This window comes from Euprymna scolopes, chromosome 16 (assembly GCF_053919585.1).
Source record: "Euprymna scolopes isolate OS-2025 chromosome 16, ASM5391958v1, whole genome shotgun sequence".
Lineage (NCBI taxonomy): Eukaryota > Metazoa > Mollusca > Cephalopoda > Sepiida > Sepiolidae > Euprymna > Euprymna scolopes.
In genome coordinates, this window is record NC_136497.1 from 27,764,543 (window position 1) to 27,791,164 (window position 26,622).

At 33.4% G+C, this 26,622-nt stretch overlaps 1 protein-coding gene across 1 annotated transcript in view; it reads left to right on the forward strand.

Annotated features, from left to right (window-relative positions):
- LOC145295902 (inactive rhomboid protein 1-like) overlaps positions 1 to 20,432 on the forward strand; it is a 131,993-nt gene extending 111,561 nt beyond the window's left edge. The window contains exons 11-15 of the mRNA XM_080141666.1: positions 5,788 to 5,851; positions 7,319 to 7,501; positions 13,010 to 13,110; positions 16,234 to 16,387; positions 19,551 to 20,432. Coding sequence (XP_079997792.1) covers positions 5,788 to 5,851; positions 7,319 to 7,501; positions 13,010 to 13,110; positions 16,234 to 16,387; positions 19,551 to 19,994 — 946 coding nt within the window. The 3' untranslated portion in view covers positions 19,995 to 20,432. The remainder of the gene's footprint in view (positions 1 to 5,787; positions 5,852 to 7,318; positions 7,502 to 13,009; positions 13,111 to 16,233; positions 16,388 to 19,550) is intronic.
- Positions 20,433 to 26,622: the final 6,190 nt, after the last annotated feature.

Sequence of the window (26,622 nt, forward strand, 5' to 3'; positions counted from 1 at the left end):
TACACTTTATGTAAAATTTTAAATGTTTAGACCAAAAATTGGCTGAGTAATTTGATAGAAACTGCAGAAGTCAATTTTTTTTTTAACTTTGACCCCAATTTTGACCCTTTAACGTTTGTTTTGGGCTCAAATCAAATTAAAAAGTTTGATCCATGTCTAAGTAACCTACATCTAAAATTTCAAGTGTTTAGACCCAAAATTGGTGAAGGAGTTTAGCAGAGTTTTCAAAGGTCAAATCGTTGAACTTTGACCCCTTGACAGCCAAATTCCTGGCTAAAAACTGAATAAAAAGATTTTCTCAAATCTCAATACCTCTGTCAAATCTCGAGTCAGTAGATTGAAAATTGACAGAGTAGTTTGGTAGGGAAATGTGCACACACAGACAGACAATTTCACTTTTATAGACATATAAATATATGAAAAAGATCCTTATGGAAACAAATGTTGATAAACTAACACTCATTATAATCTATATATTTATAAAAATGAGAATGTGTGTATGTGAGGACACTTCTCAACTCAATGAATTTTTGATCTACAGACATGAAATTTGGTGTATAGAGTATTCAGACATTTTTTTAATTTAACATTATGTTTAATACCAGACAACGCTGAGAACATTTTTTAGTATTCTATAAAAATCCCTTTTAAAATATATAAATGTACAAAATAGTATTGTCATTTTGATAATGTGTGGCTCCCACGTCAGATAGCCAACTCCCAACGTCGTGTAACGTGGATTTTTCGTTCATGGCTAGATCGTCATTTTCTCGCTGGCGATGTCGGTGGGGACTTTATAGTATCACACACCTCCCATGCCCAACTTGTCATTTATTACATAAATTACAAAAACACAAAATCATATCAACATAAATTGATAAAATTCATACATATTACATGAATAATGAAACACCAGAGATATGTCCTTTATTTAAAAAACAGAAACAAAAAAAAACAGAAAGTCGGCGTATCATTTCTAAACCAGGACCACAGGTGTGCACCCAACACTCTTGGTATTCTAGGGGTATTTGAATACCCTTAAAAAAACTCTTCAAAGCAATTCCTTTTTTGACTGGCTCCAGACAACTGGTACAGCTTTTCATACCAGAGATGGAAAATCAACCTCGCCCCTCCATCGAGGTAGAAAAAAAAACAGGAGGAATTTTAACCACCTCCAAAATAACAGGTATTTCGCCATTTTGCCCCAACCTCTCAAAAATAAACAGGAGGAATTTTAACCACCTCCAAAATAACTGGCATTCCGCCATTTCGCCCCACCCTCCCAAAAATAAACAGGAGGAATTTTAACCACCTCCAAAACATTTTGCCCCACCCCCTAAAAAATAAAAACAAAATCATGAGGAATTTTAATCACCTCAATTGTAACAGGCATAGTGCCACTCTACTCTCTCCCTTTCTTCCCCCCCCCTTCCCCAAAAAATCAGGAGGATTTTTTTTTTCTCACCTCCTACCAGGAAAACCTTGTGCACACACCCCTGAACCTGTCTGGTCTCTCGCCATTTTTTTTTTTCAATAAGTAGGACAATCTTATACATTTTACTTAAATAACACTTGCGACATCTATATATCTATAAAAGTGAACGTGTCTGTGTGTCTGTCTGTGTACATTTTCATTCGCAATAACTCTGTTAATTTTCAGTCTACAGGCTCGAAATTTGATATACAGGGTACTGAGATTTGGAAAAATCTACGTGATCGGTTTTCGGCCAGAAATTTTGCTATTAAGGGCTCAAAGTTCAACGATTTGACCTTTGAGAACTCTACCAAACTCCTCTGACAATTTGGGGTCTAAACACTTTAAATTCTAGATATAGGTTCCTTGGACATGGATCTAACTTAATAATGTAATTTGAGACCAGAACAATAAATTTTAAGGGGTCATAATAGGGGTCAAAACCGTATTTGTTTTTTTGTTTTTTTTGCGCAGCATACACCTCCAAACACCCGGGTAATGCTGGGCACCCATGCTAGTATATATATAAAAGTGAATGTGTGGGTGTGTGTGTGTGTCTGTGTACATTTCCCTACGCAATAACTCTGTCAATTTTTAGTCTACAGACTCGAAATTTGATATACAGGGTACTGAGATTTGGAAAAATCGATGTGATCGGTTTTTGGCCAGAAATTTAGCAATTAAGGGGTCAAAGTTCAACAATTTGACCTTTGAGAACTCTACCAAACTCCTCCGACAATTGTGGGTCTACGCACTTGAAATTTTAGATATAGGTTCCTTGGACATGGATCTAACTTAATAACTTGATTTGAGCCCAAAACAATAAATTTTAAAGGGTCATAATAGGGGTCAAAGTTTTTAAAAAATTGACCTCTGCGGTCTCTTCCAAATTACTCAGACAATTTCTGGTCTAAATATTTGAAATTTTACATAAAGGGTATTCAGAGATAGGGCAAGCTTTTTCATCAGTTTGGGTCAAAAAAATTTTAGTTACCAATATATAAATGTATGTCTGTATGTTTGTTTGCATGCTAGTTATTAAAAAAACAAGTAACATTTTAACAAAATAAAATTGCTTCTCTACTGTTTCTGTTTTCGACAACACTAAAACAATATAATTCAACACAATAAAACCTACAACCTGAAAAAAATAGCATTTAACAATTATAAGTCTCTTTTTATTCAAATTTTTCTCATTTCTTGTACTAATCGATTAAGAAGTCCCTGTGCAATTTTACAAGCAAGAAACATATGTAATCTTCATCGTTAGAAATACATAAAAATTCACGTAAGCAGTTCTTTTTGTTTTCTTTTTTTTCGCATAAAATGTTTTTCCTTAAAATCAAGATAAGTCTCTTTTTTTCTGCTATCCTTTTTAACAACAATTAAAATATAAAGTTTGTATGCATGTGTACAGAAAAATTTGTTTAAACAGTCTATATTTTTTTTATAAACGATAATTTTAATAAAAAGAAATTTTCATTGTGACAGTCTATTTTTTATTTTATTTTCCTTATTTATTTTTTTTTTAAAGTGAAGGGCCTTCTCTCTTCCCCTCTGCACAGATCATTGGTCTGCATCTCCTAATTTTACCCCCTCCCTGTGAATCGTGAACAGTGATAAAAAATAACATTAAAATTCTAAAATTCTTGACTGACCTCACCCTAATCACTCATCACGTCAACCTCGATCGTTACCAGTAATTTATTCTCCAAACATTAAGCTTTCATTTATCCACGTTCTCGATGTATGTTAAATACATCCACTCTCTAAATACAATTTCTCAATGATTCTTCATCTGCCACTGGATGATAGTACACCACGTGCCAATGTGCCATATCCCTAACTATCCGAATTTCTGGATGCTTCTTTTCCTGCCTCACAAAACTCATGTTCTGTTTTCCGCCAACAACCTGGCCAAGTCGAATCACCATGATTAAATTTTTTTTTTTTTTAACTATTGCCCCTACTCCCATCACCTAGCACTCGATGTAAGACAAATCCCCGTTCCCACAACAGATGATGTTCCTAGGAGATGTCTTAAATCGGCGAACATCTCACTCATAAAACGTGTTATGCTGCTAGAAGTCCTTGTAAACCGTGAGTGAAAAGACGGGAGAACGCCGCATTGCCACGAATATAGAAGACCTCTATATGGACAAAAATTGAAATGTTTAGCAATTCCTATCCTAGGCTTACATTTTCACAAAGTAACAAAAGGACGCATCGCCATTCTTTCCGATGCCACTTTAACACTGAGTGAACACAATCTGTGCGTCAGGAGTTGATGCATGTGGTAAACTCCTTCAACACAAATCACTATCTAATATCAAATTTTCCCAAAATAATTATCATCTCTGAGGCTCCCCTCCCTCATGGGAGATCTCCACCACTAGCATGTTGCACCCCGTCCCTACTCTTATCTCCACCTGGAGCGACCTTCCAACAAAGAGAAAAAAAAATCAATCCTAACAAGAAAAGGAAAAAAATGATCAGCAAAATAGAAAAAAAAAGTATACAAGAAAGAACGACATTGTTTCTGCCTTCTTTAAAAAAAAACAGTACAGTTTCCCCTATCTCCTTGAGTATAAATGTAAAAAAAAATATAGAAAAACTGCGACGAATCCCACTATATTAAAAAAAAAAATCAAATTTCTGTTCACCCAGATGTGCGCGACCCCCACGCTCACCCTACATCTTTTTTTTTGTTTTGACTACCCTCTTTCCCATCGACTAAGCTTCTCCATCCAACACTTTTCATTGTAGTCGCCAATCTCCTGACACCCCTCTCTCTTTTCTTTTATCTCGGCTGACTTCCTCCACCCCGTCACTCCCTTTTTTTTCATCGTCTGGTCGCTCCCAGCTGATTTCCACAGTCTTTTTCAAACGCACCACCACTACGAACCCCTCTCTCACTCTCTCTCTCCCAATGTATCACACATGGAAAAACCTGTATTCGCACATTTTTATATGAGCCAAGAAAATGTCTACATATGCTAACAAAACTAAACAAAAAAAAGGTAGAAAAATATTTCATTAAAATGAAAAATAAATTGGCCTTAAATTGCCGATTTCTTTTTGTGCAGAGCAAAAAAACAAGAGAAAGCCACTCACCGCGTATCTATTTTGTCATCTCGAATTTTCCCTGTTGCTCGATTTTCCTTCTTTTTTTTTTTTAATTGTTTCTTCTTCCTCTTCGGTTGCTTTGCGTGTTTTTGGTTTTCTTCACTTTTTGTGTCGCAGGGTTGTTTTTTTTTTTTCACGGCCGTTTCAATTTTTTCTGCGTCTCTCTCTCTCTCTCTCTCTCTCTCTCTCTCTCCGAAGTTTGTAATGAGAGCGCTCTCATGTTTTTTCACTTTTTTTTGTGTGTTCGTGATTTTTTTGTTGTTTGTTTAGTTGATTTTTTTTCAAAATGGATTCAGCCATTTCAATTTTTTTTCTGTGTGTCCCTTTTCGTAATGAAATCACCTGAAGGTCGATCTAAGGTCTAACAGTGTGTCTCCCTCGTCAGATCGCCGACTCCTAACGTCGTGTACCGTGGATTTTTCGTACATGGCCGGATCGTCATTTTCCCGTTGGCGACTGTCGATGAGAACACACGCGGTTCACAAAATAGAAATATAACTATTCAACTGTAATCATTATCAACTCCCATCCGTCGTCTAGCGCATCTAGATCTCAACTCTATATCTGTTCAACTTCTATCCGCCACAACGGCCATCTCGTTGTCAACTAACTGTCTCCTTTGTCTTGGTCTCTCTGGTCGCCCACCCCACCCTGGCTACCGGAAGCTGCCCTTCCCTGTTTTATCAGTAGGTTTCTATTGTTATCGTTTGCTATTTCCTATCTATTGTTGATTGTTGGATATTTCCGATTTCTTTCTTTATTCTAAGCTATTTCCTCTTCCTTTGTCTATTCCCCACCCCTCTCAGCACTTAGTGGCTTAAATCCACCACAGGGCCACTTTATAGTATCACAAATGTTTGGTTAAAAAAAGATGTTTACAATCATGGTTTCCCTTATGTTGCTATGTATATATAGCTAAAGTCTGTCTTGAAAAAAAAAAAAAAATTGTTTGGTCTTTTGTCCAAAATTCCCCCCCCCCAATATGAAACAGAAATAAGGAAAAATCTGTGTGATATACCTGTGATGAAATGAAAACATCATATTCCAAAAGTCACATAAATTTATCAATACAAATTTTTCTTTATTTTTATTCTTTTAATATAGATTGAATTCTGGACAAGAATCGATTGTTTTCATATTGAAGTGTTCAAATGTTGACAATTCTTCTTGTTTATTTTCTTTGCAAGATATTGTAAGAAACCAGCTTCACAAGCACCTTTTGAATGGAGTAACGATATTACTGAATGGCTTGTAAGTATTTTGATTTTAGACAAATAGCATATCTGGATGCATTCTAATATTCCTTAAAATACAAAAGTGTCACCTAATTATGACAATCTTGGAGTATCTGATAAAAAAAAAAAGTTTTTTTTTCTTGCTTAATATACAACAAAACAAATCTGCATGACTTGAAGATAAATACCATATCTGGATGTATTCTAACATTAAAATACAAAAGTGTCAAAATTAAGTTGAGCTAATCTCAAGTTTGACTCATTTAATCCTGGGGTAAATGAGAACTATTAGTCCTTTCTTAATATGCAACAAAACTGCATAATGATATCTTTTGTTTGTTTTTAATGCTTCTAAAGCATGAAGAAATTATGAACAAATGGGTTCTGGTGTATTTTTGACCTCAGAAAATTTAGATTATGTGATTTTTTTTGCCGGTGTGATGTACACCTGTTTGAAATTACTAGGCAATATTTCATCAGGTTCTTTATAAACTAAGCATTGTTAACTATTCTGTACTTTAACCTAACAATTTAATGAACACAATATACCATAAAAATTGAATTTAACTTGCAAATCCTATAAAAAAAAATAGCATAGTTCATATCCTGTATAAGTACCAAACAAAAAAGAATTAGTAAATTGAATTAATAAATAAGAAATTGGTGAAAATACAGAAAATATGGTATTTTCCAAAGCCAGAAATTTAGTACTGCTTCAGTACACCAAAATGAAGAAAAAAATGTTTCATATTCTAATATATTTTTTTATCTTGTTTTCTCTGAGAAAAATTTAAATTTCAACTAATTTGTTTATTTATTTACGGACTGTTATCCTCATCTTTATAGTTGTTGTTTCACAATGTTTTGACCAACTATTCCTCCATCAGGTGGTTAACCGTGATGGGATAGGGATACTGAGTCTCTTAACTGTATCCTCAGTAATTACTGCCTTCCATAGTTGTTGTCTCACCACTTTTTTGGCCAACTAATTCTCTGGCCGGCTTTGGGTAGAATTGAAACCGCTATTTTAAGACAATGCTCACCTGGAACTGTAGAGATTCAACGCCTCTATCCACAGCTCCATGGGCCCCCAACAACTATGAAGATGAGAATAACAGTTCGCAAATAAATATATAAATTACTTATCTCAAAGTATTCCAATAATAAAATAATATACCATTAATTTGTTATAATAAATGTTTTCGTCTTATTTGGATTGTTAAGAATACTGTTTTCATCTTGGTTGTTTTCACAGTGTTTCAACCAACTTCCAGGTGCATCTTGTTGAACTTGGAAATCAGAATTTCAAATTGAACCATTTCTTTAATCCTCAGAAGAATGGAGGCTACACTGACAAGAAACACCTCAAAAGTTATATCAACCGAAACATTGTAAGAATAACCTTCAAGATGAGAACAGTAAATTATCAATCCTCGTCTCATAAATTCTGAAAAAATAAACTGTTTTGCTTGAAACATTTCAGATTTGTGAAGAACCAAATAAACTCAAGCAGTCAAAGGCCAGCATGATAGATCGACACATGACTTGTGACATTGTAGCGCGTCCTTGTTGCCATGGTATCCAGGGTGAATGTTTTGTGACAACTCGGCAACATTGTGACTTTATTCGTGGATATTATCATGAAGAAGCTAACCTTTGTTCGCAAGTAATACTTCAATTCTTTCAGTATTATTTTTACTGATGTCGTATATAGTTTGTCTTTTCTCTCAGGTCATTCAGATGCATAACATGATGTCATATTCAAGTGTGACACGAATTGTGGACCCGGACAACGTCGGGTTGTTTTGTTTGTTGGGTCAGGAAGCGGTTGGTCTCTGGGTGGTTCTTTTGGCATGCGTTAAGGAGATTTCACATGGCACTTCAGTTTTATTTCTTGGGGGTTGGGGTGGGTGTCAAGTAAATAAATGTTTCAAGTGGCCATTAATTATTGAATTGTCCGTGAAATCCATTTGGAAAGAGGGCCTTTGGGAAAACCCTTTCACGGGTGATGGAAAAAGGTGAAGACACTGTAACCCTCCCACTTGAGTGATAGTAAAAGGTACAGATTGAGAGAGAGAGGGAAGGGGGGCATAAATTAGAAGTTATGAAGATAAAAAAAAGTGGCTTTTTGGACAGTTTTGGAGAGTTCGTTAAAGATTTGAAGATGTGAGACTCTGGCTGCCAGATGTGTTTTTGCATTCGGCAGCCTGGATGAAAAACTTAATTTCAACCATTATAATCCTGCAGCCATAAGTCAGTCTGATTCCGCAAGTTTAGAAAGGCCCCGAGATCATATTCTTATGAGACTATACCTGTAACAAGTTTGAATAAGACTGCTTTTGTGATTTTTTTTTTGTTGTTTGCCTGTGGTTGTGAAATAAATTCTTCCCCAGATCAATGTTCAAGCTGCAGCTGAGGAGAGTGACGTACCTGCCTGTGAAAGTGGACCTCATCCCCAATGTCCAACAATAAGTGGCCAGTCAAAGGACTCTTGTGGTAGGGTTACCAACCAGTCATCAAGAGAGCAGAACTGCCATATGGACTTAGCATTATGCACGTATTGTTGTGTATTCGAGTAGAAAAACGAGTTCCACCACCAGCGAGCATCTGGTATCGATATTAGGGTCCCAACTATTCGAGGAAGAAAAGATGAAGACAAAGATAAAAACTAGACAAAGTGCAGATGAAGTCGAGTTATCACTAGACAAAGTCGAGAAAAAGCAAAGACGAAAAGAAAACGCAGATAAAGACAATAGATAGCCAATAGACGAACAAAAGAAGTTTTAATAAGTTATGAAAGAACTTTAAAAGATTATAAAGTCAAAACGAACACTAGACCAAAGATAACTACTAAACGATCAAATTGCGAGACGGCATTATGAAGTTTTCGCCAGTTTAAAGACTTTTTATTCTTAAAGAGTTTGACAGTTTAAAGGCTCTCAGAAGCTTTTGAAAGAAGATTAAAGACCTTTGAAGGCTTGAAAGGTCCGGATGCAAAGTTATTGAAGTTATTTGAAAAGTTTTTTATTTTAATTTTTAAAATTGTAACCCCGAGTCGTCGGAGGTAAGGTTATCTTTAAGGTGCAGCCCAACTCTGCTCCCAGTGACGAGCGATGCAACCCTAGGGTGATATTATGGTCCCGAAAACCAGGATTGCAACAAATACAACCCAGACGCCAGAGTAGTTATCTATTTCATTCCCATCACAGAAAAACATGGCACAAGAACAGAAGTTCAGGAAAGAAAAGTTTAGCACACCTTAGTAATCGTGTCTTAGTAATCCCATCAGCATTCCCCAATAGCAAACGGGCAATAAATAAGCACTTTAAATGGAGAAGGTAAAACTTGGGAGGGTACAGTTCTTAGATTTGAACTAGACTATATCTCACCTGGACAAAACAGCAAGCTAATGCCAGAGGTGCAGCCCACTCATCAAACTTATGAGGCGCTGTGGTGCATTCAGCATTGATACCTGTCCAGACCCCCCCCCCTCCTCTCTATAAAAAAAACAAAAATATGTATATACCCGTGGTGGGAAGAAAATATTGTACACTAAAAGTCACATAAATTGATCAAGTAGTTTTATTTAAAAAAAAAAAAAATCAAATTTTATGGCTAAACTACAAGCGACAATCTCACAAAGTCCATCTTGAAAACAGGCTGAAGAAACAAGGGAAATAACTCTAAAGTGAGATTTTATAAAGTCACTTTTAACATAGTGGCATTGGAAAACTCAAATTCATTTAAAAATGTTTTTCTTTATAAAAATAAAACTACTTGATCAATTTACATGATTTTTTGGTGTACGATATTTTCTTTCGTTCACAGGTGTGTACATCATACAGATATTTTTTTCATGGGGGAACGGGGTGGGATTCTGGACAAGCACCCACGTATTTACTTTTTTTTTTTTTTTTTGACATTTCACCTCAAACAAGGCACAGGGCCACTTAGTCGTGAGGAGCTACTATTTGGTATTTGGGACCAGATTTGTAGGGATACTATTTATGGAGTTAGGCAGCGAGATGTCTGTTTACATTGCACTTAAATTTCTGCATGTTAGTACAGTCAGGGGAAGCAGGGACCCGGGAGGGAATTCCAAAGTGCAGCAGTCTGAAAGAAAAAGCTATTTGAGTAGAAGGCGTTACGGCATCTAAGGATCTCTACAGTGTAGGGGTGGGTTTGAGAAATACTTGGGTTCTTGGTGGAGTGAATCCGATGATTTAAAAGCTGAAAACTCCAATGGAGCAGTTCATCACTCATGCTTGAACTCTGAGCATCTACAAGATTGATTTTTAGATTGAACACAAACTTATCAACCATAAAAATTTATACTTAAATGAGAAAATAAAGTAATTTTATGGTTGTATTTCTCTTTTCTTTCAACAATAAATGGTTGAAATAATTTACCTTTTTTAAAATTAAGATGAATATAATTTTTAGTTTTTACATAGTATTCGAGATAAATTTAACATTTTTTCAAAAGGAAAGAAAAACGTTCTAACTAATAATTGATGTATTCTCATATTTATTGGGCTTCTCAGAGTAACTTTTGATGAATACAGTTCACTTGAAGAAGCCTCTATTAAAGCTTCCAGACTAGACCTGCACTTAGAGTGCACAACCTTTATGCTGTCCTTCGAGAGATACCTGGACACCAAATTTTTTTTTTTTTTTTTTTTTTTTTTTTTTTTACATGGAAGTCACCACTTATCAAGGCCCGGAAGCCACTCGGGGATAAGGGTTATTGTGTGTACAGTAATCAATGGGATAGTATCGTAGTAATCGTTAGTATTGGAGATTTGATAAGGAGGTGGTTTGTCAGGAATTTGTTTATGTTGGACTTGAAGACATCCAGGTTGTAGTCAGGTGGGAAACAGGTAAACAGAACAGAGTTCCACAGGCATGCACTTCTAAGAAAAAAGCTTTGTTCATGGAATCTACGTTTTGGTTTTGGCACAGTTAAAGAGTGGGGAAAATTTTTGACAGTGGTTTCAGCTAGATGGGTGTTTATCATGAAAGATTGGCAAGAGGGTCCAGGGATTGGAGCTCAAACGAGCACTTGCTATGGAAGTGACGATAAAACAAAGACAGGCTCGCAACATCTCTTCTGTGGGAGAGAAGCGGCAGGGAAGAGAAAAGGGCATCCCCCACTAAACCACAAAGTCTATTTTGTACTTTTTCAAGGCAGGATAGGCTGTTTTTAGCAGCTCCTGCCCAGATGTGGCAGCAAAATATAAATGTGGTGGTGTAAGCAAGTGCAACCCAGAAGCACATATAAGGTCATTTAGGGTCTTCTCCCTGCCACACGGAAAGCCATCCTTAATGTATGCACATTGTTGAGACTGGTGAAGCCATGGATGTTTTTTGACAAGCACTTCTGGCTTGTTCCCAGAAGTGTGAGATGGAACTGAGTTTTGTTGCCACATGTATGGCCTTTCTGTAGCCAGCCTTTTCACCCAACACTTGATAACAATGGACACAACATAGCCATCTGAATGAAGTCTCTTCTGGGAGATGTTAAGTGGATGGTGTTAACTTTGTTGGAAGCACCCAAAGACAATCAGTTTTAAGGAACTTGGTATTCATAATGCATATATAATGCATGGGACTTTGGGCTGGAGTCTCACACTTGTTATCTGCCTGTTGTGCAACAGCTTCTGGCAGTGTTTGACCTTATGAAAGATGTCCTCGGCTTTTGTTAAGCAATTCTCTTGGGCTTTGGTAGTGAGTATTTGGTCTTTGCAACTTTTTTCAGGATTAGCAAAGATCCTCATTTAGCACTTTTTCATCATTATTTACTTACTGTGAGATTCACCCAAGATGAGTTGAACTGGCTTCTATAAAACATACAGTATCCAGATGAAGAAAAACCATGGCCAACAGTTAGCAGCCAAGATAGTGATGACCAGCCAATCCCAGAACCATTGTAGATTTGTGAACCGATGCTGGGTTGGATATCAGCTTCAGCTGATCTGGGCATCTTCGCCAACCTTGGAGTAGTTCTAGAGTTATTGCTTCATGAATGAACTGTCCTGGGTAGTGATGCACAGAATGGCTGAACCAGCAAAGTTTCTTCTTTAAAAGAAATTAGTTGAGGGGGATGGCCCTACATCACATCCCACCTTGGATATTGGAGACAAAATGGTTCCAACGGTCCTACAGAATTTGGTGGGGGCAATATTGGTTGAACACTTCTAGCTTGATAGATCTTACCAAAGATGCCGATAAAATTACACAACAGATATGGCACAAGACCAAATTGGGTGTGGTGAGATGTGAATAATCCGTTGGGTCTATTCTCTTAAACTAGTTTCAGTCACCATAATACTACATCTGCACTATGGACAATTCTACTTAACGTTATCCCTGAGTTATGACGTTTTTTATTTCCAAAAACCATGTATATAATTTCAATTTCATCAGTTCAAGGAGGCAATTTCTATTAAAAAAACAACCAATATTTACAGAAAAACTGAATAAAATGCTAGGTGGTTAGTAAGACTCTCACAAATCGATATTTTATTATAATACATGGTTTTACTAAATATGTACGACTAAAAATTATGTATGATCAATGTACGAGTAATTAATGCTGCTGCTGATTAAAGCAACTTCAACATGGGCGATTGACTGACACGTCAGCGTAAAATATTGTAAAATAATAAAACAATGTCCGATTCGGCTCCTGCTGATTCAAGCAACTTTACATGTTGTTTCTATATGACAAACAGCAGGAGCAGTCAGGCATACAATGATCAGGAATAATTTTGGTCATACATTTTTAGTAAAACCCTTATAATAGATATTTGTCGAATATAATGAGGATGGAGGGAGAGGGGAGGGAATTGTGTAATGGATACTAACAGACTATGGAATTGGTAAGCCATATTCAAATCATACTGGCTTTATAATATTTACTTATGTATTAGTACCGTTTGAGAAATGTACAAACTTCCTGATAATAAGACAACACAGTGGTATATTTACACTTGTACAGAATAGTATGTTACAGAAAGACGGCTTGTCCTTCGTCGGTGGCTCTTCTATACACAATGAAACATTTCCAATAAGTATTGTGTATTTGTCATTAAATAATCCAAAAATAGAAGGTCTATGATCAAACAAATCAAATCTTTTACATAAAATTTAATACATTTTTCTTTTATTTCAGGTTGATTGCTTGAGTCAGATTTGTGGTATGATTCCATTTTATTACAAAGAAACACCTGATCAATTTTACAGGCTCTTCACAGCAATCTTTCTTCATGGCGGGTAAATTATTTCTTTTTAAACTTGTTGAACCATTCATCTACAGAGTTCACACAATATGTGTTTGTAAGGTTATGGGCTTAGGGTAAAATAAGTAGTTTAATTTTTGTTTTACATTTATCAAATTTTGATCAGTTTGTTTTCATGACTTATTCTGTTGATTTCACTGGATGAACACAACTGATTTTGATGACAGCCTCAAAGTGACTTTACAACTGGTCACAAGCCTTCATTACTGTTTTCTGATTTAGGCTTTCAAAGGCTCTGGTGATTCTGGCTTTTGAATTATCCTTCTTGTTGTTGCTGGGTCTCTTGATGTTTTGTTCTATCGTGGTCCTCACAAAAAAGTCGAAAGGGTTATAGTCAGGTGAGCTGAAAGTCCAGATATCAGGTGAAGTGCAATCAACAAAGTTCTCTGACAGCAAGGCTTTGGTCTTCCAGCTGATATAGTAGAACGATGAATCTTGTTGCCATACGTGCGATCTACCTGCAGCTATCTAGTCAATCTAAAAGTTCACATACAGCCATTGGTATTCAGCCTGAGAATTGAGTTTGGAGCACTACTCTAAAAGACTAAAAGCTGGAGTCAAAAAAAAAACACATCACTTCTGTCTGAACACAAAATATCACCACTCTTGTTTGGAGGGAGGGTATACAATTTAGTTAAACTAATGAGGCAGGCAATTTATCTCTTTTCTCTGTCTCTCTCACACACACATGCATATAAAGTTTTCTATTCTCTTTGAAATAAAAACCTTTAAACTAAGCAACAAGAGTCAACATGTTTTTTTTTTTTATCAATAATCAGGCGATCACAGTAACAACCATAATGGCACCAGTGGAAGGATCAGTTGGCAAAGGTTTGTCAACAACCTGATTACAATGAAAATATAGATCTATAACAGTTTTATATACCCAACAGTAATGTGTATCGTACATGAGGCGTCCAAGGAAGAAATGGCGGTGATATGATATCACTTTCATTGCTGACGATGACAACACCATTCTGATGTCACATTGTCGGTTATGCATTTTTCTCTCTGATTGAATCCTGAGTCTTTCAATTCCTTTCTAACCTTTTTTATTATCCTTCTATGCCAAGAAATCTCCTGGCATGGATTCCAAAGAGAATCCAGTGTTTGTTCCACAAATATGGTTGTTCAAAATTGCCCATAATTAATTGTATACAAAACAAAATTAAAAAGGAAAATATAATCAGTATTTTTGCAAAGACAAGACTGACATCAAAAGCAAAAAGAAAATGTATAAAATTTGTGAAAATTTCTAACAAATATCATCTGTAACCTGTGCATATTATTACTATTATTATTACTTACCTCTAAATGGATACAAATGAAAATACGGCACTTATCCAACTTTACCTCAATATTAAATAATTATAATTGCACAAAAAACTTTATGTACTTACCTGTTGGGTTAAAAAATTTTAAAACTTTATACAAATTCATCCAGTATTTTTGTTTTTATAAAAAATCAAATCAAATTTGATTGGTAAACGATTTCCACACGGTGTTATACTGATGACTGTGTTGAATTATGCCCCTTGAGTGTTGTTCCTAATTTAAGCAGAAAATGGCAGACGAGACATCTCATCATTAAAATGTGTTTTTTCTTGTTAAAAAAAAATACTCGATAAATTTGTGTAATTTTTGGTATACTATCTTTTTAAAACCTAACCCATAGGTACATGATAAATTTTTGTGAGATTTTGTTTCTTTTCTTTTTATGAGCAGTTTTTCATCTTGGATTAAAACTGAATAAATGCTAACAAAGCTTCACTAATAAATGATTGAATTTAACTATTCTTTTCAATATTTCATTCTGTGATCTAAATAATCAAAGGAGAAATTAATTTAATTACGAAACTGTCTCAACCAAACTTGAAATGGGTTAATACCACTAACAAAACAAAGAAGAGAAAAAAAATCTAAGTTTTCTTTTATGAATTAGTTGTTTTTACAATGAAAGTCTCAGAAAAAAATATGATTTTAAACATTTTAAAAAAAAATTATGTAACATTATTTAATTTTCTAAATTTTCAAATTAAACTTGTGAAATAATCTTTTCAAAGATGTGGCCAAGTTTCTCTATTCGATATTCTCTATATTAATAAAATTATGAGATATTTTTACGTGTGTGTGTATTGCTTGCATGTAACTTTGATGATCATGTATTATTATTTTTTCATTTACTATTAATCAAATATTTATTGAAACAAAAAATGCAATAGCATAAAATAAAATAAAAATATTTGAATCCTATTACAAATTAATCATTTTATTACAAAATTAAGTCCATCAAAATCAGTCCCTTCAGCCATTTTAATTTTTTATAAATAGTTTTTAAAAATTGAATGAATTACTTCGTGTCCTCAAAATTTGGAAACACTTAAACTGTTGAATAGAAAATTAATTTCTGATTTTAAAATGTTTACCAAACAAAGCCTCATGTATTAAAAGACTGAAGGCTTCAGAAGCTATTTACATCCACTTATTTTTTAAATAGATAAAAACAACATTTATACCTTAACAAAATATGATTCATTGGTACTATTACAAACGTCCTTAAAACCATGTATAATAATCATAAAATCACATTCAATCACAAAAAATTTTAGATTTAAAATATCATTATTGAACCATTACTGGAAGCTCAAAAAAGCTGGATGCTTGCCAATAATCAGTGCATAAAAAATATTATGATTTGCTAGGACATGCGAGTATTTACGCGGTCCATGTAGATTATGTTTGAATGAGAAACTAGAAATTTTAATTTATGAAGATCATTATTGAACCATTACTGGAAGCTCAAAAAGGTGGAGTGAACATGGGCTAATGTGATTACAAGAAATGCAAGTGAATGGAGTAAGTCCAGGGAATTGCCATTACTAACCAGCAGAACATTACCACTGTTGGCTAACCCAAAGAATCTATCAGGCATGTGTATGTAGTGTGATCTATGAAAATGAAACATGGTCAGTGAAGGTTGAGTGCCAAAGTAACAAAATTTCTCGATAACCTCAATAGCTTCCCCATTCAGATAGACTTTGTGTTCATGTTTTTAAAAACATTTTTATTTCAACCATTTCATTTTTGTATATTTCAGATTGATTCATTTGATTGTTACTGTGATATTCCAATGTTTCGTAATGAAAGACGTGGAAAAACTTGCTGGCTGTATACGGATTGCTGTCATTTATTTTGGTAGCGGCATTGCAGGAAATTTAGCAAGTGCTATTTTCTTACCATATCAAGTTGAGGTAAGATTTTCCATTTTCCTTTCACTCCTGAATATGACCTTAAAGTTTATCCAGTTGTAAGACCTTAATTTGGGAGTGTGTAGTTATCCCTTTACTCTTAGTTAAGTTTCTTAATCTTTAATCGAAAATATACAAACGGTTTACTTAAAATATTATTTTAAATTTGATCAGGTGACCTTTCAGTTTTTTAATTGAATGAAACAAATTAGTTTGTGTTTATTTTTCTTCATATCTCAAGACTCAGCAACAACAGAAATGATGAAAGGGAAATCATTTGCCAAGTACTAAGGAACACTGCATATTTCAATATCTGGGTAATCCCCCTGGCATCAGATAAATTTTATAATTGAAGAAGACAATTATAATTACCTGACAGTAATTACTTTGCAATGGCAATCAACAATCTAATGTTAAGTGTTGTGTTTGATCTTTGAAACATTAATAAACTTGTTCTTTTTGTCTTAATAAAATTGGAACATTTTGTTTTAGGAGAATTTAATTTGTTTACACTTTAATCATCACAATTCTTTGAATAAGTAGTAAAAATAAATTCATGTACTTTTCTCTTTACGGTTCTTTTTGTTAAGGTGCAGGTTGAGGGGCAATATCCACATTGGTGGGTCCCCATCTAGGTAGTTGAATAGCTTCATACATAGAAATATCAATGAAGATTTATTTGAAGCAAATATTTTACAGAAGATATTCTTCCTTGCCTTACGTTTTTTTTTTTTTGTTTTTTTTTTGTGATTGACATAAACTACACAACCAAACAAGATCAATAGCCTGGACTCAGCCATGTCGGGCAATCAACTTTCATAGTGGCCAACACCTACTAAGTTTAAACTTTACATCTAGGATCTGTTTGTATTTCAGAGATGTACCTGACTAGAGCGTATCTCGCATACACTTTAGTAGATTATTGGTTCAGGACTTTTTATTAAGAATTATCCATATTTGATGATTGTTCATTTATCTGCCAATAAGAATGCGGTGGATGAGAGATAGTCACACCGCATCATAAACTCATGGTATTTCATGGATTTTTTGTTTTTTTATACAGCATATGTAAGACCACTTGGGTTCCTGCTCACTCAATAATTGACGACCCTAACATTGTTTCCATAGTCTTCTCCTTTGTCTTTTATTCTGGTCATGTTGTTGTCTCTCACATTGGCAGATGTCAAGGGGGCGCACACGAATTCACAAGTATAAAAATAAGATAAAACTAATTACAAACAAAAAACATAAACTCTAACACATTTTACAAATATCAGTTGCACTCTGGGTGTGTGTGTGACACCATCGACTCTCTACGCTAACGCCCATATCTTAGTTTTTATGTTAAGGCCCTATTTATCAGTTTGTTGATCAATTCATTTCATTGTCACCTCATAAACCTAAAATTGACCATAAATATATCTACCTTTTATGTCCGGTCTTTTGTCTGCCACTGCTTGACCAACAGTCCCATGTCAGCTCCCTTCTGTGTGCATTTCTGAACAACTTCCTATCCATTGTTCTGCCGATAAACCTATTTCCCTTTTCTTTTGTCATACTTCTTTTTCTCACTCACTCCCCAACCCTTGGAGAAGGGGGAGGGTGATAGTATTTCACGAACACGAATCTATAAATTGTTTCAGGATTCGCAATTTGTTTAATTGGTATTCAGTTGCAATTCATTTCATCAAAATTGAATAGAAACAAATTTTTATGTGCGTATTGCTTTGCCAGTGTTCTACCTATTTTACTTTGCACAACTTTAGAACCACACAAACCCTGTCTACCTCGCTGTAACTCTAAACTGCACCTTTTCATTCAAGGAACACATCAAAAACATTAAATTAAAAGTCGACTCTCAGAACAACACCCTATGAAAACTGATCAAACTGGGAAGCCACAGTACATACACACACACACACACACACACACACACACTAGTGTATTGCCTTGGTTCTATGCTTTTCCTTTGTGGAGTATGTGTGTCTTGTTTAGGAGAGATCGTCCCATGCCAATACATTAGAAATCCTACCAACCCAAACAACCTGTACTTCTTTGCTGGCATTTTTCCTGCATATGTTAAATGGGAATTTGCCAGCCAAGTAGACCCCATTTCCTTCATGGATGTGAAAAAAGGCAATATTTTTCATCCATGTCCAAACTCTGACAACATTTCAGAAAGAAACCATAGTGCAACTATGGACCAAGATGCTAGAGAATGATCCCCCCACCTCTTACTGATATGGGCATACATCTTCCTGAAGTTCCTCTGTCGAAGCACAGAAACACTGTGAATCTAGTGGAGGATGGTCAACCACTTGAGTGCAGGAATTGCCATCAAAAACTGATATGGTTTGATAGAGCTGCAAAACAAACCCAACTAACCATGTGGATGTGAAGATGAGGACGATATGATGTAGCACTTTCTATCACACAACTACTGTAGCTTGAAAGATTTTACAGAGTACAACGATAAAAATGAAATCGGGAAAGACATGCAAAGAAGAATCTGGGTGAATGTTTAAATACTTTGACCGATATATGCATAGGTTCTTCTAGGAATCTGATTGAATACTAAATATACTTTTTTTTTTTTTTTTTTTCAAGCATCTTTTAAATGACTGATTGTAAAGAAACATTTTAAGAGAAATCTTAGTACTTGTCCAGAATTTTCCCTTTATTAAAAAACAAAATAAAAAAAATCTGTATGATTTAGTACCTGTGACAGAAAGAAAATATCATATTCCAAAAAGAAAATTATGTAAATTAAGCAAGTAGTTTTATTTTTGAATAAGAAAAATGTTGTGGTCAAACGAACAGTAGATCATGATGCAATCTTGAAAACAAGGGGAAATAACTTTCAATAATTCAAACTTGCAAGATTTTAGAAAGCCAATTTTAACATAGGGCTATTGGAAAAATTTAAATTTGCTTAGAAATGATTTTCTTTCATAAAAATAAAACTACTTTATTAATTTATATGATTTTTGGAATACATAATTTTTCCTTCTTTCTGTCACAAATACATCATACAGATTTTATTTTTGTTTTTTTTAATAGAGGAGGAATTCTGGACAAGCAGTGTAATCTTTCATGGAACTCAGAAAACAGTTCAATCAATTTTTACATAACGTATATTTGAGGTTGTTCTTTTTTTGTTTTTCAGGCTGGCCCTTCTGGTTCCCAGTTTGGTATTTTGGCTTGTCTTCTTGTAGAAGTTATACAGAGTTGGCAGATGTTGAAGAATCCCTCCTGCTCTATCCTCAAATATGTTGGTGTGATTGTTGTACTCTTCATCATGGGTTTGCTACCGTGGATAGACAACTGGGCACATGTGATTGGTTTTATCGTCGGAGTAATGCTGGCGTTCGCCTTATTACCTTATATTACATTTGGAAAATTTGATACTCGCCGGAAACTGATTACAATTGGTATTGGATTTGGCCTTAGTATCATCTTGCTTATCATACTTGTCATATTTTTTTATGTTTTCCCAGTCTACCAGTGCACTGGTTGCCAATATTTCAATTGCATTCCATTCGGAAGTCCACAGTTTTGTGAAAATATGGAAGTTACGATTCGACGGGAATCTAAGTACGATAATTTCTGATTTGCAAAAAAAGGCAGAATTTTATCTGCATTTTTTGGTTGGTTCTAATCTCTCTCTCTTTTGATCCGTTTAACAGACTGTGACCATTGTTTTCGGGGGATGGGGGGACTAAATGAATCCTTCGTTGTGATATGATTATACAAACGAGTAATTCAATAAATATTAATTTTTTGTTTCATCTTGATCATTTAATGAAAACGAGAGAGATTCATTTTAAAAGAAATCCGTTCCATTTTCATTTCTGGAAATGGTTATACTTTTTGCTGGATGACAATAAGATTTTATTTGGCGTTGTTTTTATTTATTTTCTTGTTTTATGCCAAACTATTTTATGAATGTTATTACAAAACTGATATACACTGACAGCTACAGGAAGAAAACTGGATGTTCGACAGAAATATGGGCACATGTGATAAACTTTAAATGGGTTTCATTTTACTTTGTTTTACTTATTTTTTAATTTAACTTTGTTTTTTTCTTTACTTTTGAGTTATTAGAGTTATTTTGATTTATTATTGAGAAAGAAAATGTTTTGAATGATATTTTTAACGACAAATATTCTCCTCACTTATGCTTTATCCCTAATCTAGCATATAAAGTTATCTTGCCGGATTTTCAAATTTATACCTAAGTAGCATCTAAGCTGACAAATCAAACTTTGTTTTAATTAGCCAATTTTAATTTGTTATTCTTGTACCATGTTATTGGCAATATGATAATGTACTTTGTTACAACTTAGTTAAAAATGATTTTGTCTGACCCACACATTTGCTAATATGAAACATTTTTTAATAATCATTTCAAAAACCAGCAAGGAAGTAACTCATATTTTTAATTAAAGAATTTAATAGAAGTTGTTTACAACTAAAATTCTATATATTATTTAATTAGAATTCATTCAGATGATTATTATTTATTAATTTTATTTATTGCGGACTATTATCCTCCTCTTCTCTTAGTTGTTTCACAACGTTTCGGCCAACTATTCCTCTGGCCTTCGTCAAATGGTAACCGCGATGGGATAGGAACTCTGAATCTCCTGACTACATCCACTGCAATTACTGACGAAGGCCAGAGGAATAGTTGATCGAAACGTTGTTGTGAAACAACTAAGATAAGATGAGGATAATAGTCCGCAATAAATAAAAATTAACTAAAATTTTATTTGTTTTTTTCTGTATAAATTTAAAAATGTGCAAAAAACTAAAAACTAAAATGACTTCACTGCATCCCGGGCAATTCTGAATAGTTACATCTAGTTTCTTAAATATTTTGATGGATTGTTTCAAATCTTATAAAATTATGTACATGTGTATCTGATGAAGGCAAAATCTTCAAAAAAATATTTAAATGTGAAATTTAAAAAAAAATATTTAAATGTGAAATTTAAAAAAAAATATTTAAATGTGAAATTTAAAAAAATAAAATTTGTATGTTGTTGAGAAAGTTATAGTGAGCACAAACATGACATAAAAATAATTTTTACAATCTTTATAGATTGTAAAAATTATTTTTATATTCTGATATTGTTTTCTCCAAATTAAATGAACTCTATTTTTAACAAACTGTGCGGAAATGGTTTTATTAAAACCAAAAGGAACATATTTCTTTGATTTGATAAAACTGCTTGTTCATTTTTTTAAAAATTTTTTATTTCTACCTTATCATTGAGAAAAGATCCATTTTTGATTTCGACATAATCTGCTTTTTTTGTTTTGTTTTTCTTTTTTCCTTGTTTCTGAAACAATTTATCAATTGTTTATATTTTAGAAAGAAACCATCCATAAGATGTTAATGATTGTTTATAAAACTGCATCAAACTTGAGACTTTTGATTATTTGGACTAGTAATTTTATCTTATGTATTATTTGTATTGGAATCTTTTGAGAAGAGCAATTTGTGTATTCATTTATTTATCTTCATCTTCATTTTCTCACCACGTTTCAGCCAACTAAGATTGTAGGATTGAAACTGATATCATCAAAGAATGCTCACCTGGAACCAACGTCTATCCACTAGACCACAGGCTTCAGGGTCCATGGTGTAGTGGATAAAGGCATTGAGTCTCTACAATTCCAGGTGAACATTGTTTGAAAATTTCAATCCTACTCAAGCACCACAGTATTAGTTGGCCAAAAAAGTGGTGAGACAAAAACAATTATGGAAGACGGTAATTAATGGGGATACAGCTACAAGACTCAGCATTCCTATACTGTTGCGGTTAATCAACTGGAGAAGGCCAGAGGATGATTTTGCTGAAACGTGGTGAAGCAACAACTATGAAGATGAGGATAACAGTCCGCAAAAAAGAATTATTCTTAGCTTGGTTATTATTTTCATGTTTCCACTGATGTGACCTCTGACCTTCTTTAGGTGCATCTTTTCGAATATAGGAATTTTTTATGTCAAACTCAGGAATCTATACAGAATTTCAAGCTGAACTTTCCAGTTAATCCTCAGGAGTAGATTGTTCTTGTTTCGTCAACCGTAACTTAGTGTTATATATTTTTTAAATGTTATGGACTTGTCGTGCAATGGATAAAGGCATTGAGTTATAACCAGTTCTAAGTGACATTCTTCTTGAGATTGAATATTCAATACTTACTGCAGGCAATGCTAACTTAGAATAGAATTAAATTATTACTTTTATCCGATCATGGCTGATGGAATGAGAACAAAACAATGCACCTGAAGAAGGTCAGAGGTTATATCGGCTGAAATGTTACAATAACTAAAATTAGAATAATAGTTGGAATAATTCAAAAGTAAAACAATTTTTTAGCTAAGTTTTTGGCATAAATGTAAGAGTTCAATCCTCAGTCAAGTCATACGAAAGACTTTTAAAAAATGGTACTTCATATCTCCTTGTTAAACACTCAGCTTTAGAAAGGGACGATCAAGGACAAGTGGAGTAATACTAGAAATGGAATGGCACCCTCTCTTACACTTCTGTGTAGCATCTAATGAAAAGGGAACCTTCGAGTTGCCTTCGACTATAGTCAACCACTTAGCTTTTTTCTTTTTCTTTTTTTTAATTTAAATGAAATTTGTTTTCGTTTTTTCTATTTGTCATCAATTTAATTTGCTATTGAATTCATTGATTAAAGGGTATTTAAATATAATGCATATCATTAATCTAATGTATTTTCATTCATCTTGTAAACATTTGATAAAAGTTATTTAATTATCAAAAAGGCAATGAGTAGACACAGTGGACTGGAAAGAAAATGGCTACTGATTTCTTTGAATGTCTTGTAAATGATGTTTATGACAATGATTTCATACGGACTAAAGAAATAACAATATTTCAACTTATCACAAAGCTGACAATTTTGGAATGATTCAATAGATTAGCAAGCATCGATTAATAGCCAATACTTGGAGGTGTGAAATCTGTAAATTACCATTGCATTGAGCCGTTATTCACAGTCAATTAATGGTTGGAGATAGAATTGTTCAAAAGATGGATTTTATCGTTCAATATGAAAAAAAAAATTTTTTTTTTTTTTTGAATAGAGAAAGCTTTTCTTACAAACGATTATCATATAATTTAGATGTTGGGTATGGATTTTTTTTCAGTTTCAGTTTTACATAAAACTCTAAGTCAATGGCCATTTTTTTTCTAGGCTGTTGTGTCTACACATTCATTATCAAAGGAATTATTACTTCAACTATATTTTTCACTCTATGTTCAATTTAACAATGTGTTATTCAAACATTTGATAAAAGTCAACTGAACATGTGATAAATGCGTCTAAATGTTTATTCATTATAAGACTTTATCGCATTTTTGCCTTTGAGTGCCTTTGTCATCTGTTCAAGTATGACCTTGTAATTCTTTTATAAGCATCCTTTTCACTTTCGTTATTATTATTACTCATATGTTCTCTTGATAGTTCTGTTTGGTTTTTAATGGCATTCTTTCTAAATGACCAAACTTGAAAATAAATATTTTTTAATAATTTTATCAAGTAAAGACCGATGTTGTGGAGAAGAAAATGTATTCAAAGAGGGAATTAAAAAATAGAAATTTTATTTTGTTAGCCGTGAAAAAAAAAAAATGTGATAAGAATCCGGAAAAAAAGACACAAGTTGGTATCTAGTTGAAACAAAATATATTGAACAAAAAAGTAAATAAAGTGTGGTTATATGTCGGTCTGACTGCCAAGTGTGCATAACTGGTACATAATACTGCGAGACGTATTCTCCTTGCTTTTATAGGAAGTGGAAAAGTTTCATTGTTATCTGTAGGGTGGTCACCACAACATAAACAATAACAGATTTTGGAAAGATTGAATCATTTCAATATCTTGCTTTGTTCGACAAAAGAAAATACTTTTTTCTTCCATAGGATAAAAACAAAAAAAACAGTGTAACCGCAAAGTTTCATATAAATTACTTTGTTATGATTCCAGATAAATATCAGCGGAATTACATTTGTGTGCATTATCATAAAAAGTGTTTTTTCCCCTTCTTAATCATGAATGGAACTGATTTTTGCAATCTGACTTTGGATTCTAAATTATTGATCTCATGTTGCTATGGTCACCAAGAAAAATGTTTCATTTTTATGAAAATTTATAAATATCTTTAGTTTATCTAAAGATATTTATAAATTTTCATAAAAATTACAACTTTTCATCCTTTTTATTACAAAATAACTTTGTCATCGTGTGTCTCTAATACCAATTTCTTCATGTGATTTTTTGTGTCGGTTAGTTTAAAACATATTAATGTGACTATGCATTTGTAAATGACACACTCCATCTGCACATGAATGTTTCAGATGGTGGTGGTAGAGGGAGGGGCAAATGATAAAATAGAATGATGTAAATAGAAAGAGAGGGGGAGGTAAAGGGTCTGCTCTGGTATAAACAATGCATTCTAAAATTCTTTGAATCTGTATGTGAATGTTTTAAATGGTTGGAGGAAGAACAAGTAACGTAAATAAATGAGAAAAAAAATGTGAAAATGTAAATAATTAAAATAGAGAGAGGAGGACAGAGAGAGAGAGAGAGAGTTTACTTTAACATCATAATTTTGAAATTTTAATTTTGTGAAAATGGGCGTGTCAAAAAATGGTTGTTTTCTCTATTGACTCTGTTTAAGTTGCTGAAAACATTGATTCAGTTGAACGTGTCTAATCATTTATTTTTTGTGAATATATTTAATGTGAATTAGAATAGAGAGATGATAGGGAGAGAAAAGAGAGGACGTCTATTATGACATCGCAATGTATTTTGAAATCCTTTAATTTTGTAAAAAATAGGCATGTCAAAAAGTTGGTGTTTTATCTGTTGATTCAGATATGATTGCTTTAGACACTGATCTGATGGAACATGTCTAGCCATTTACTTTTTGTGAATCTGTTTATCTAATGTATCAATGTTGGCCCATCTAGTATTAAAATAAATGCTTGTGCATTAAAAGTGGATATCTAAAAAAAAAAAATAATCTTAAAAAATGCATTTTAGGTAAAAACATTAGTGCATACTTATGTGTCATGTCAAAATTAGTAAAAGCTCCAAATAAGTAAAATGATGAAGTAGAAAATTCGCTAGAATAATTTTTTATAAAAAAAGCATTGTTATTATCGATCCGCCATTTTCTAATTTGAAATAACAAAACAAGGGAGATAAGTCAGTTTGTCATATGAAATAGTGTAAATCAATACAACTGCATTCGATAAATTTTATTTTATTTTTTTTGTAATTATTTTTGCTATTTGATCATTTTTCATAATTTTTTTTAATTTTTACTAATTTTAACATCACACGTAATCATGCAATAGTGTTTTTACTTAAAGTGCTTTTCTTTTTTTTTTTAGATAATCAATTACAATATTCCAAAAACAAAGCTGAATTGTTTCGTCCTCACTTTTCTGCCATGAACTATTTAACATTAAATAACAGTTTCTATTAAATCAAAAGCAAAAGTCATTATAAATATGATACTATTTGATTCCTTCTTTCTTTGAAGGCTGGAACACTTTCCACCATTCTTTTTTTTTTTTTCAATTTTAAAGTCGCTGACATCTTTCATTATACAGATCTCATTTTATTCATGTTTGATGGATTTAAATATTTTGTCGCGTCATAAAAGTTTAAACTGTAAATTAAAAAGAAAAACTTTTTTACAATATTTTTTTAAATATCCCCTACCTGCTAAAAAAACATTTTTCCATTCAAATTTGTATACTTTTATAAAATCTCCAAGCTAAAAATATATCTTTTACAACAACCAAACTGATGGTGATGATTGCTGTTGAACATCCTTTATGATTTCTCTTGGCATTTGTTTCCCTGATATCTTTCTATTAAGAATTTTTTCTCAAAGGATATTGGATACTTACAGGACCACTTGATGGTTGCCAACGTCTCTAAGTGAAAGTATTTCTGTGGAACGAACTGGTTTTGAACTTGGCACATCCAGGTTGTCAACCCCTGTTGTTAACCACTGAGCTACTCTCAACTTCCTGATGGCAATGATTAAAATGTTGATTACAGTATCTTTTTAGTCTGTTTAACGTCCATATAACATTTTAAAAAAAACTGACAAATTTTCATGCTGTATTTTTTCAGGTTTTACCTCTTATGTTCATCTCTTTGCTTTCAAATTATTTTGCTGA